General features: G+C 40.4%; 1 protein-coding gene across 11 annotated transcripts in view; it reads right to left on the bottom strand.

Moving 5' to 3' along the window:
* LOC106138068 (la-related protein 1) overlaps window positions 1-12,692 on the bottom strand; it is a 58,541-nt gene that overhangs the window by 11,650 nt on the left and 34,199 nt on the right. For 9 of the 11 annotated variants that reach the window (XM_060952471.1, XM_060952474.1, XM_060952475.1 and 6 more), the window contains 12 exons: window positions 12,132-12,245; window positions 11,204-11,376; window positions 8,755-8,939; window positions 7,633-7,822; window positions 6,856-7,032; window positions 6,093-6,254; window positions 5,269-5,411; window positions 4,579-4,686; window positions 3,271-3,424; window positions 2,187-2,335; window positions 1,210-1,360; window positions 669-731 (listed from right to left, as the gene is read on the bottom strand). In XM_060952471.1, coding sequence (XP_060808454.1) covers window positions 669-731; window positions 1,210-1,360; window positions 2,187-2,335; window positions 3,271-3,424; window positions 4,579-4,686; window positions 5,269-5,411; window positions 6,093-6,254; window positions 6,856-7,032; window positions 7,633-7,822; window positions 8,755-8,939; window positions 11,204-11,376; window positions 12,132-12,245 — 1,769 coding nt within the window. The remainder of the gene's footprint in view (window positions 1-668; window positions 732-1,209; window positions 1,361-2,186; window positions 2,336-3,270; window positions 3,425-4,578; window positions 4,687-5,268; window positions 5,412-6,092; window positions 6,255-6,855; window positions 7,033-7,632; window positions 7,823-8,754; window positions 8,940-11,203; window positions 11,377-12,131; window positions 12,246-12,692) is intronic. The other 2 variants (XM_060952472.1, XM_060952473.1) reach the window with 2 other exon arrangements.

The following is a 12,692-nucleotide window of genomic DNA, read 5'->3' as shown; positions in this document are numbered from 1 at the left end:
CCGCTCTGGAGAAGGAGCCCAGGGTATGCCTTTGACCATGGATCTTGGTTTGTGTGAGTCAGGTTTTTACACGAAGCGACTCCCCCCATCTGTCCTCCGCAACCTTTGCAGGGGAACCTAACCCGTATTGGATCATATGGTTACACATCCAGTTGCCTGAATGCGCAGGTTTCCTTACGATGTTTTCCCTCACCGTAAGAGCATCGGTTAGTTATCAAACTAATGTACATCACTTCAAAAATAGTCATTGGTGCATGGCCGCGGTGGGATTCGAACCGGTGCCTTTATACGCAACCGAGTTTTGACCAAGCACTTTATCGATTCGACCACCGACGCTAATAGGCAGTGAGCTATAAACTTTATATATTAGTACCCGGTTGACCGAGCTTTGCTCGGTCTACCAGAGATGGCGCTGATATAGTTTCTTAAAACGCGGTTTTTAAAATGTTTATATATCTTGGGAACCGAGCTTTTCTCGAACCTAGAACCTTGATAAATCGATTCCTTGAGCCGAAAAGCCCCTAATCTGTAACTTTAATGAAAATCGTTGGAGCCGTTTCCGAGATCCTGATTATAGATATACAAGAATTGCTCGTTTAAATGTATTATAGATAGATAGTAGAGAGTAATTAAAAAAAATAATGCAGCTTTACTGTTTTATCACTCACCGATGTGTACTCGGAATCATTCCACAAATCCTCCTCGTAGCGTCTTAGTCCATCTGTGATGACCTGCGTAAGAAAATGAACAAATGAGCTCCAACAATAATATGCTGATGACATGATGACGTTTGAACAGGTAAAAAAGCATATACATATAGTCACATCTTATATCTATGTATATGGGCTAGCGACCCGTCACTATTTGAATCTCAATTCCATCACAAAGCCATGCAGCTGAACGTGGCCTCTCAGTATTTCAAGACTGTTGGCTCTGGCTACCCCGCAAGGGATATAGATCTGACTATATGAATATGATGAATACTTAAATAGGAAATAAATAAATAAGATTACTTAGAAATAAGTAGTGTCCTTGTACTGAAACTTTCTCTTTAAGTTTTATTCTTATTTTCTCTTTCCTACATAAATATATAAAAATAAATAAACACCCAAGACCCGGGCCAATCGTATCGACCAGGATTCGAACCCCTTTGCCACACACAGAGGCTATATACAACATCACCATCATCATAATAATCATCATCATCACCTGCTCCAGGTCCTGCGTGATCTTCGTCCTGGTGGTCCAGTCGCCCTGCCTGTCGTGGTCGTGCTTGTGCTGCCTCGCCGGCGTCTGCGTCACGATGAGCAGGCGGCCCACGTCGCGGTCGGTGAACTCCAAGTCGGATTCCTCATCAGACCTGTTTGAGCAAAAAAATATATATATATCATTGTGAGAACGTGATTCGATAAGAATTTTGGGCGAACTTCTTGTATTACGCCATTAGGAACGGTTGCCATGGATTTTGTTTGGTTAGGAAGAATGTCGAAATAATTTTCATTGTCAAATATTCTTAACTAGCGACCCGCCCCGGCTTCGCACGGGTGCAAAATTATAAATGTTATTATACATAAAAACCTTCCTCTTGAATCACTCTACCTGTTACAAAAAACCGCATCAAAATCCGTTGCGTAATTTTAACGATTTAAGCATACAGACAAACAGACTAAAATAGCGACTTTGTTTTATATTATGTAGTGATGTTATGTTAAAAAATATATAGTAATTTGAAACTGATGATTTCTATCCTCTTTTCTCCTTCTATCTTCTGCAGGAATAACTAACTTTATGACTATACTTCTTATAGAATACATATACATACATAGAATCACGTCTATATCCCTTGCGGAGTAGACAGATCCAACAGTCTTGAAAAGACTAGAGAGATAGGCCACGTTCAGCTTTTTTTTGGTTTAGATGATAGAATTGAGATTCAAACAGTGACAGGTTGCTAGCCCATCGCCTAAAAAAAGAATCTCAAGTTTGTAAGCCTATCCCATAGTCGCCTTTTATTATATGTATGTATGTATGGTGCAATAAAGAGTCTTTCTATCTACCTATAATATACATACATAAAATCACGCCTCTTTCCCATAATGTAAGTTTAGCCAAACCGCTAATAACTCAGCGGTTCCCTTGCACGTTCATAACCATTCTCCACACCTAACGACCACCATCACACTCACCACGTGTCGGTGAAGGTGTTGACCCTGGGCGGCGGCAGCTCCAGCTCCTCGTCCAGCTGGAAGTGCAGCTCCTCGCGGGGCTCGGACGCGCGCTCCTCCTCCTGTGGGGGGGCGCGCTCGCGGGAACCAGCTTTTGTTCGCCGTTTCACCTGCGAATTGAGATTGAAGAAAATTTTATTTATATCAGCTGTGTTGTGTTCTATATTATTTTTTTTGTCGGTTAAATAGTGCCGTGTGGTTGCCGGCACCATTAAAAAAAAGAATAGGACCACTCCATCTCTTTCCCGTGGATGTCGTAAAAGGCGACTAAGGGATAGGCTTATAAACTTTAGATTCCTCTTTTAGGCGATGGGCTAGCAACCTGTCACTATTTGAATCTCAATTCTATCATTAAGCCAAATAGCTGAACGTGGCTATTCAGTCTTTTCAAGACTGTTGGCTTTGTCTACCCCGCAGGGGATATAGACGTGACTATGTGTATGTGTATGTATAAAAAACAATTGCTCAAACTTCTAACTTAAGATAACATACATACATATAGTGACGTCTATATCCCTTGCGGGGTAGACAGAGAAAAAATGTTTTGAAAAACTTGCAAAGACTAAAAGGCCATGTTTAGTTGTATGGCTTTATGATGGAATTGAGATTCAAATAGTGACAGGTTTTTAGCCCATCGTCTACAAGAAGAATCCTAAGTTTGTTAGCCTAAATTTCATAATGTTGTTATTTTAAATGTGACTTGTAGCGACAATTATGATCCGATCCGTGTACGAACACGGCCAGTTCGGTTGTGTCGCGACACTGTCACCTCCGCATACGAGGCGACGCGAATGTTGCGCGACGCCTGAACAAGGGAGGTAACATTCATTCATATAATCACGTCTATAGTTTGTGGGATAGACAGAGCCAGCAGATTTGAAAGGCTGAAAGGCCACGTTTAGCTGTTTGGCTTAATTTTAGAATTGAGTTTCAAATAGTGACAGGTTGCTAGCCCATCGCCTAAAAGCAAAATCCCAATTTCTAGGAACCACATGCCACGGAATGTCGAGAAGAAGAGTCCAAAAAATGAAAATTGACAACTCACCTCAGTCCAATCATCATGTTTGTTGGTGGTGACGAGGTCAGCGCGGTCAGAATGAGCGTGGTCAGCGTGGTCAGCGCGGCGCGGCACGAACTCGGGCACGTCTGGGTTCAGCGGGTCGGGGGGCGGCACGCCCGCTCGGTTCGTGCGGAACATCCTGACAAACACACGTACACATTAAGTAAGTAATGAAAAGTTAAGTTTTTAATGAAATTTTCTCAGAATAAATAAAATCGTAATTAAGTAAATGATTGCATACATACATACATAAAATCACGCCTCTTTCCCGGAGGGGTAGGCAGAGACTACCTCTTTCCACTTGCCACGATCCCTGCATACTTCCTTTGCTTCATCCACATTCATAACTCTCTTCATGCAAGCTCGGCGGTTTCGGGTACTTTTGACCTGACCCTTTACCAGGACGTCCTTAATTTGATCAAGATATGTTCGTCTAGGTCTTCCCACTCCGACCAAAACACGGTCAGTGAATGATTGCAAACATTATTTAATTCTTTTGGAATTAGTCGCAAAATGTCCCTACTTACACTTGAAATTATTACAATTTTCAAAACAAATTATAATGATATCATAATTTTGTTGCTTACTTCTTACTTATATTATTATCACCAGTAAAACAATAGTTTTTGGGAATTGCAATTTCCTAAAGCCGCGTACACACCAAGCCAATTGCGATTAAGTTCAAATACACAAACCACCTCTATGCCAACAGTGTGTACGCAACTTAGAATAATTCTACAGACAGTTGAACATACATTTCTTCATATAATCACGTCTATATCCCTTGCGGGATAGACAGGGCCAGCAATCTTGAAAGACTGATAGGCCACGTTCAGCTGATATGCTTGATATTCAAATAGCGACAGGTTGTTAGCCCATCGACTATCCTACTAATATTATAAATGCAAAAGTTTGTGAGTATGACAGTATAAGTGTTTGTTACTCTTTCACGGAAAAACTGTTGAACCGATTATGATGAAATTTGATGTAGGTGAGACCCAGAATAACATATAGACTACTTTTCCCCGCCGGAATGATTCTACGCGGACGAAGTCGCGGGCGGCATCTAGTAGGTAATATAATAATCCCAAGTTTATAAGCCTATCCCTCAGCCTTTACTATATCCATGAGAGAAAGAGACAGAGTGGTCACACCCTTATTTAAATAGCTGCCTGAAACCACGTGGCACAAACATTCAATACATATATTAAAAAAAAAGAAAAAAAATCCTTGGCGCCGTACACCACAAAGCACATAAATTCATTAGATTTATTAAAAAAAAAATAACCATACCTGGGTAACGGAGGAGGCGGCACGGCCCTCAGTAAATGGGAGACGGGAGCGACTAGCGGCCCGCCCATCGTCGCGAGCGGGAATATACCCACCATTTGCTTTTTACGTCTGCGAACAAACGTTCCGAGTTTAAGAAAAAAAAACACTGAAATCAGTTCAGTATATTAACCCGTGAAGAGGTAACAAACAAACTAATAAACTTACTTTCGCATTTATTATATTAGTTAAAATTATTGTTATACACAGCTGTATGTGTTCAAGGAGAGTGTGGAGGGAAAGGTCGGAGTGGGAAGACCTAGACGAACGTATCTTGATCAAATTAAGGACGTCCTGGTAAAGGGTCAGGTCAAAAGTACCCGAAACCGCCGAGCTTGTATGAAGAGAGTTATGAATGTGGATGAAGCGAAGGAAGTATGCAGAGATCGTGGCAAGTAGAAAGAGGTAGTCTCTGCCTACCCCTCCGGGAAATAGGCGTGATTTTAAGTATGTATGAAATAATAAATATATATAAATACATACATTGATAAAATCACGCCTCTTTCCCGGAGTTGTAGGCAGAGATTACCTCTTTTCACTTGCCACGATCTCTGCATACTTCCTTCGCTTCTTCCACATTCATAACTCTCTTCATGCAAGCTCGGCGGTTTCAGGTACTTTTGACCTGACCCATAAATATATAAATGATAATACCTTTTCTCCCCCGGCTTCTCTTCCGCCTCATGCTGCAGAGGTGGATCTTCGTTGGAATCCTTCTTCGCCTCTGCCTCATGTTTGTCTGTCTGCTCGCTCTCTTCAGCCGGCGGAGCGTTATCTTCGGCTGGTGAGGGTTTCTGCTACAGATGTAAAATAATCATCGTTAAAAACAAATTGAAATTTTATACATACGATACTATGGTAGTATATTATATGGATAATATCGCTACATTGTAAGTATAAAGCAGAGTCGATTACCGTGTATGTTCAGATGTCTGTATGTATGTAAGCTTAACACAACGGATTTTGATGATAAAGTTTTTTTAATAGAAACATGAGAAAGGGTTACATGTATAAATTCTACCCGTGCGCAGCCGACGCAGGTCGCTAGTAGTAAAATAAATATAAATAATATAAGTGAGCAATGTATTTCATTGAGTTCTCTTCTTGTGATGTCTAAAACAAAATGGCGGAATCCGATATTAGTTAGGATCATTCACACAGAAGTACAGCCTCTTGCAATAAAATTATTAGTGTAATCATACCATCGCTATAAGATTTTAACTATTAATATCGCCAGCATCAGCAACGGCTTCTTTATACTGAGGCTTCGTCTTGCTTCGCTTCGACACTCACCTCGAGTAGAGTAATAGGCTTTTATTCTTTTTTCTGATGATATGTGGTGGTCAAGATAAAACTAAATAGACTTCCTCAACCTCAACTAGGATCAAGCGAAGCACATGCTTCGCATCGACTCGCGTCTCGGCTAGCATATCTAGTGTTGTTTGGTATAAAATTAAAACGAAATAAAAGCTACTCACTTCGTTCGCATTAACAGAGACTTCCTCAACCACCTTGCTCTCCTGCTTCGCTTCTATACTGGGCGCTTCGTCCTGCTTCGCTTCGACTCGCGTCTCTGGCGGGTTCTCCGGTTGTGGGTTCTGTGGTTGTGGTTCCGGCTCTTTAGGCTTTTCTTCTGGTGCCTAGGAAAAAAAAATTAAAGTTTGATAAGTTACTTTCACGCTCAAGGCCAAAAAGCCAAGGGAGTGATCCAGTTCTGAAGTGTGGTGATTACCGGCACTTTAGAACAGAACCATTATCTCTCTTTCCCATGGATGTCATAAAAAGCGACTAAGGGAAAACATGATATTTTTGTTTTAGGCCATCGGCTAGCAAGCAACCTGTCACTATTTGAATCTCAATTCCATCATTAAGCCATACAGCTGAACGTGACCATGTAATCTGCGAGACTGTTAGCTCTGTCTAACCCGCAAGAAAGAAATCTCTAGTGTGTTTGGCGGAATACTAGTATTGAAATAATTAATTTTACATTCATTCATGTTTTTTAATGTAGACAATGTGCATTCGTCCACGATTTAGATTTAAGAGATCTATATCTGTAAATTGACGTCCGGTGAAAATGCTGCAGTGTAGTATGTTTCGCCGCTTCTTCTACACATGCGCTTTGGAAGCGGTAGTAGTTATAATTAGACTTAAGTGATGTGACGTCAATAAGTGATACCTTGTATCCAATATTAAAAATAAATCTATTCTATGTAAATAAAATAAACTTTATATATATACCTTAGGCTTTTCCTCGGCAGGTTTCGCCTTCTCCTCCAGTTGTTGTTGTTGTTGATGTTGTTGCTGATAATAATGCTGTTGTTGTAACAATTGTTGTTGCTTCCTCTCTTCATGGCCCTCCGTGTTGTTCGTTATGTCGAGGATCGGCCATTTTGTCGGCTCGAACGCTGTCCGCACCTGTTGGCGTACAATGAATATTTGAAAAACCAAATTTTTAGTGTTCTGTGTGTAGTGTGTAGTTATGACGTCACATTTTGAAAGGTCCTTAACTTAATCCCATACATATGTTTATATATAAAATTAGATTCTTTTCGGGAGGGGGAATATGGCGGCCGAATTAATATTCGAATTATTTTGAATCACGGAAATTTTATTAAACAAGAAATTGAAACTTATCGTATATTAGGTATGATAAACACCTTTATAAACATAAGTGATGGATGATCATATTTATTAAAAAATTACTTACCTACCGGGATTCCAGAATTATACCGCGTGATTTTTTAGTCAGTACAAAAACTTTCTGAGGTTATTCAGACCATCAAACTGAACAACTTTCACCATAGGGTCACATTAAGGTACCTCAAAAATTCCGGGATTCGGCATCAATGCCTACAGAAGTACGTTCCATACTAACCCAACACCCCAACTTTAGGTAAATATGCATCCGAATATCCGATCTCTGGTGATAAGAGATTTAGACTCTCTAAATTTCTTATCACGTTAGAATGCTCCATTTGTCGGTAGAAATAAATATAACTAACAATTTTCACATACCTTGAACCCATCAATCAACTGAAGTTTATCCGAATCTCGTATCGCGCTGAGCACCAATTGCACGTCTTGCGTCAGAGCCCGCACCCTATGGAAGGACGCTATGAGGGTGACCGGAATGGTTCCGTCGGCGGCCATCTTGCGGCGGAGGAAGAAATCGCGGGCGAGGTTGTCCGCGCTGAAGTAATACTCACTGTGGGATATAAATTATATATTTGTATAATCATTCATCATCGGGGGGTCCCGGTTCGAATCCCGGCCAGGGCATGATGAGACACGATCTTTCTCCGATTGGCCTGGGTCATGGATGTTTATCTATATAAGTATTTATGATAAAATTTAGTATCGTTGAGTTAGTAAGGCCAGTCTCGAACTTACTTCGAGGTTAACTCAGTCAGTGTAATTTGTCCCGTATATTTTTATATTTATTAATTACTGTAAACATACAATTAATTCACTGACCAGACGCGCGGCGCCGTTATTATCGCGCGAAAAACTATCGCTGTCCCGTTTTACGTCATAATAAAAAGCGAAACAGCGATAGCTTTTTCGCGCGATTAAAACGGCAATGCCACGGGGACAGGAGGCTTATGGGGGAAAGTTCTTCCTCCTGGATTTAGTCCCGGTCGCATCCTCACCGCTCTGGAGAGGAGCCCGGGGTAAGGCCTTGACCATGGATCCTGGATTGGGTGAGTCTTTGGCTTATGGAGGAGGATTAAAAGGCTGTATCACTCCAATTTTGAGGTTTGCCAGAATAGGAGGAAGAATTGTAAGGCATTGCTTTCGTGAATAATGAGGTGCCAAAAAATTTTGTTATTTACCATTATTTATACAAGGACAGCGGTGAAGACGTGTCTCCTTTATAAATGTGGAGTTTGCTAAGTACCTTAATTTGTCTGCCAGTTGAAATTATAACTACATACATATACATATTTTGAATTGATCGGATAAAACTAATCTCACTATTGACACAGAGTAATTGTACTCCAAAAAACTTCTTAACTAGCAAAAATACCCGGATATCATAAAAACAGAAGAACACACATCTGCTTCTTGATCAAAACGATAAACTAACGGAGCCCGAGCTAAAGTACCAGGACATCACAACACAGTACGATCACTCACATCTGCTTCTTGATCAAGTCCTTCAGCGTGGCCTGGTCGAGGCCGATGCCGTAGGGCGCGGCGGTGGCGGCGGCCGCGCCGTAGTAGAAGGCCTGCGCCAGCGGAGCCCCCAGCGGAGCCCCGAGCGGCAGCCCCGAGTACTGCAGCACCAGCCCCTGCGCCACACCGGCCTGAGCGACTCGCAGCTAGGGGGGGATAGGGGCCGTATACCGTGAGTTTGATGCCCGTGACAAATGATGGTTATAATACTTTTGGCACAAGATATACTAAATAATGCTTTTAGGATAGATGATATAACAATAGATATTTTTTAAACACATTAAATATAGAAGGACTGATGAATAGTTCAAAAAAAATAATATATAGGACAAAGAAAAGAAAAATAATGTTAAAAACTGTATACATCTTTATAAAATTTAGATATGCTCTGTCTCTGATCCCTTTAAAATAATTAATAGGCCTGTGATCATTATTATTAACTAAATAATTAGACAATGCTAATAGTGCAACTATAAACCTTTACTCTTTAATCTTTCATTTAAAAATCTAGAATTAATAAATATTCAAACAACAATGTGAAGAATTGAAATGAAGAGGTTCTTCAGATTTTCACGTTGGGAATCAAACCCATTAAATCCTAAAAACGGGCAGAGATTTCACAATTAATTTTCATGTGCTATACTAGTATAATAATATAATAATATAAAATAAAATACTCAATTGGACAACGAGCTATGATGAAATAATCATTATAATAACCTATATAATAAGTAAATATCAAGCCACACATAAGAAAATAAGATAAAACAATGAATTACCATAATGAATAAACTATACATATATAGCAAAACCATGCATAATCACATTATAAAACGATCAAGTTAACAATGATTCATAATGCTTGATTGATTGTGAAATAAATAGCAACACTAATACAGTATTGACGGTCGTGTGAAGGTTAAGATTAAAAAAAAAAATTCGACACTATTGGTAAAACAGTATTTTAAAATTTGAATCGTTTAAAGCTAAATATTGACTTGTATAAAATTCATTTAAGTTTTTGGTTATTTGAAAGTCAATTCTAAAGTATCGCCCAAGTTTGTGACAACAAAATGGCGGCAATAAAAAATGTTGTTTGAACTTAACTTCAAATCAATTAATATCTCAACGTACACACACATATTCCTTATACAATTTAAAACCAATGAGAAATGAAATGGTCACACAGAAGCGGAGTAACAACGTGCAATGATATCGACCAATGAGGTTACGCTCACAACGCACGGAGCGCTATGATTGGTCGATATTTCAGTACCCACGATGACATCGACCAATAAAACACAGTTATAGCTCTGTGAGTATGAAACTTAATGCGTTAATAATTTGAAGCCATGAAATGAATCTAATGAAAGGTTTTTTAGGATAGGACTGCGATCGTGTTGAGTATTTCTCACAGAGAATTACACAACGGGACAAAATCACGCTCAGTTTAACTTTGTCCAAGTAAAAACAAAATATTAACTGACAAAAAGTAAGAAAACAAAATAAAAATGGCTTCTTCGCAAATTAATACCTACTATGTAATGCGAAAGATTATAAGTTATTACAATAAAACAATTCGAATAAAATTAAGGTAATTACAAACCAGAGCAGTAAGATTTAGGCTGTTTGAAAATGACTTGAAAAATGTTTCCTGAACAAACTTACATGCTATCTTTTGAGTATGAAATGTGTATTTTTTTGGCATGAAATCAGACTATAGTTAGTTATATTTCCGCCGGCGGCATAACAACTGCCTAAAGCAGCGCACACACCGATGCATGTTCATACAAAGCGTGCATTGGAAGGATCCATTAAATTTGGATAAAAACTGTAGAAATAGCAGGCAAATGTGACGTCACAACTGATGACTTCATAACGTTGTTTTATTTGCATCTCAATTGTGACTTTTATTTGACAACTGCCCGGAAAAAAGTTCCAAAATGACGTCACAGTCTAAGTACTTGTTTTATTATCGTTGCTTCCTCAAAAGTTCCAACATTAACCGGGCTTTTATTTTCCTTGGCAATGCAATAGGCAAATCTCAAAATAGTTCAAAAAGTTAGGTGGTATTTCTGTAACTATTCCTATTAGTAATAATGGCTGTATCATAATGATATGCTGCAGTGTAGTTTGTTCCACCGCTTCTTCTACAGACGCGCTTTGTAAGCGTTAGTAGTTACAATTAGATTTAAGTTAATGTGACGTCAATAAGTGGTACCTCGTATCCAATTTCTACAATAAATCTATTCCATTCCGATGAGACACCATGGCTGTATTAAAATAATCTGCTGCAGTATAGTTTCTTTCGCCGCTTCATCTACACACGCTCTTTGGAAGTTACAATTACATTTAAGTTTACGTGACATCAATTTAGAAAATAAACATATTCCATTCTGACACGACATACCTGCGCCAAATCCGCATGGTGGGGGAACTCGTGCGGGTGGTAGTGCAGGTGGTGGGGCGGCGCGGGCAGCGCGGAGGCGGGGCGCGCGCGCCGGGCCCCCCGCCCGCGCGCCGCGCCCCGCCCGCGCGCCCCGCCGCGCCCGCGCCCCTCCTCGCCGTTCAGTGACACCGTGTCTGTCGGGGCGGGCGCACGGGTCAATTATAGTGTAACTTAGGTAACGCTACATTGAAGCCGGATTTGCATTACGAAATTATTGGCTCGGCAAATGAGTTTGATAAAATTCAATTTGAATTCATGCAACTCGATGTGAAAACATGATCGTTTCAATATGGATTAGATTCCCCTACAGAGGTCAGATCGGAGTCGCTTCATATAAAAATCTGATGTGTGAAATCCAGGATCATGTTCGTAAAAAACGCACACCAAGCTCCTCTCCAGAAAAGCGAGGATTGTTACAAAGACTAACGCTTGGAGAAAGAATATATCCCTTGCAGGATAGACCGAACCAAGCCAAGCCTTGCGAAGACTGAAAGGCCACGCTCAGCCGTATGGCATTATGAGATACATACATACATATGGTCACGTCTATATCCCTTGCGGGGTAGACAAGGTCAACAGTCTTGAAAAGACTGAATGGCCACGTTCAGCTATTTGGCTTAATGATAGAATTGAGATTCAAATAGTGACAGGTTACTAGCCCATCGCCTAGAAAAGAATCCCAAGTTTGTAAACCTATCCCTTAGTCGCCTTTTACGACATCCACGGAAAAGAGATGCGAGTGGTCCTATTCTTTTTTGTATTGGTGCCGAGGACCACACAGGTTAGGCATTATGAGATTGCGATTCAAATAGTGACAGGTTGCTAGCCCATCGCCTAGAAAAGAATCCCAAGTTTGTAAGTCTATATATTTATAGATGTGATCAATTACCATTGTCGAGCCTGGAGTTCGACATGCCGTGTTTCCCCGGCCGGGCGGCCTTCACGTCGATGTCCAGGGGCACCCACTTGTGCTTGCCCGACTTGTTGCCGCCTTTGCCTGCACCTGAAATGATGAGTACAAATACAAATACTTTATTTGATATAAATGCCAATTATGACCACCACATAGTGGTAACTATAAGTGCTGTGTGGTTCCCGGCACCATTAGAAAAAAGAATAGGGCCACTCCATCTCTTCCTCGTGGATGTCGTAGAAGGCGAATAAGGGATAGGCTTATAAACTTGGGATTCTTCTTTTAGGCGATGGACTAGCAACCTGTCACTATTTGAATCTCAATTCTGTCATTAAGCCAAACAGCTGAGAGTGGCCTAATGGCCTTTTCGAGTCTGCTGGCTCTGTCTACACCGCAAGGGATGTAAAAGTCCCATTCTTTTTTCTATTGGTTCCCCACGACACCTTGCTGTCGTTGTACTTGAGTTTAGACTGTATTGATTCCACTCTCCGCTTTCCACTGATGAACTGGGCTCCTAATAATAGCTTTGTTCCAAGT

Source organism: Amyelois transitella, chromosome 28 (genome assembly GCF_032362555.1).
Source record: "Amyelois transitella isolate CPQ chromosome 28, ilAmyTran1.1, whole genome shotgun sequence".
In the NCBI taxonomy this organism is placed as follows: Eukaryota; Metazoa; Arthropoda; class Insecta; order Lepidoptera; family Pyralidae; genus Amyelois; species Amyelois transitella.
This window is presented reverse-complemented; position numbering and strand designations above follow the sequence as displayed.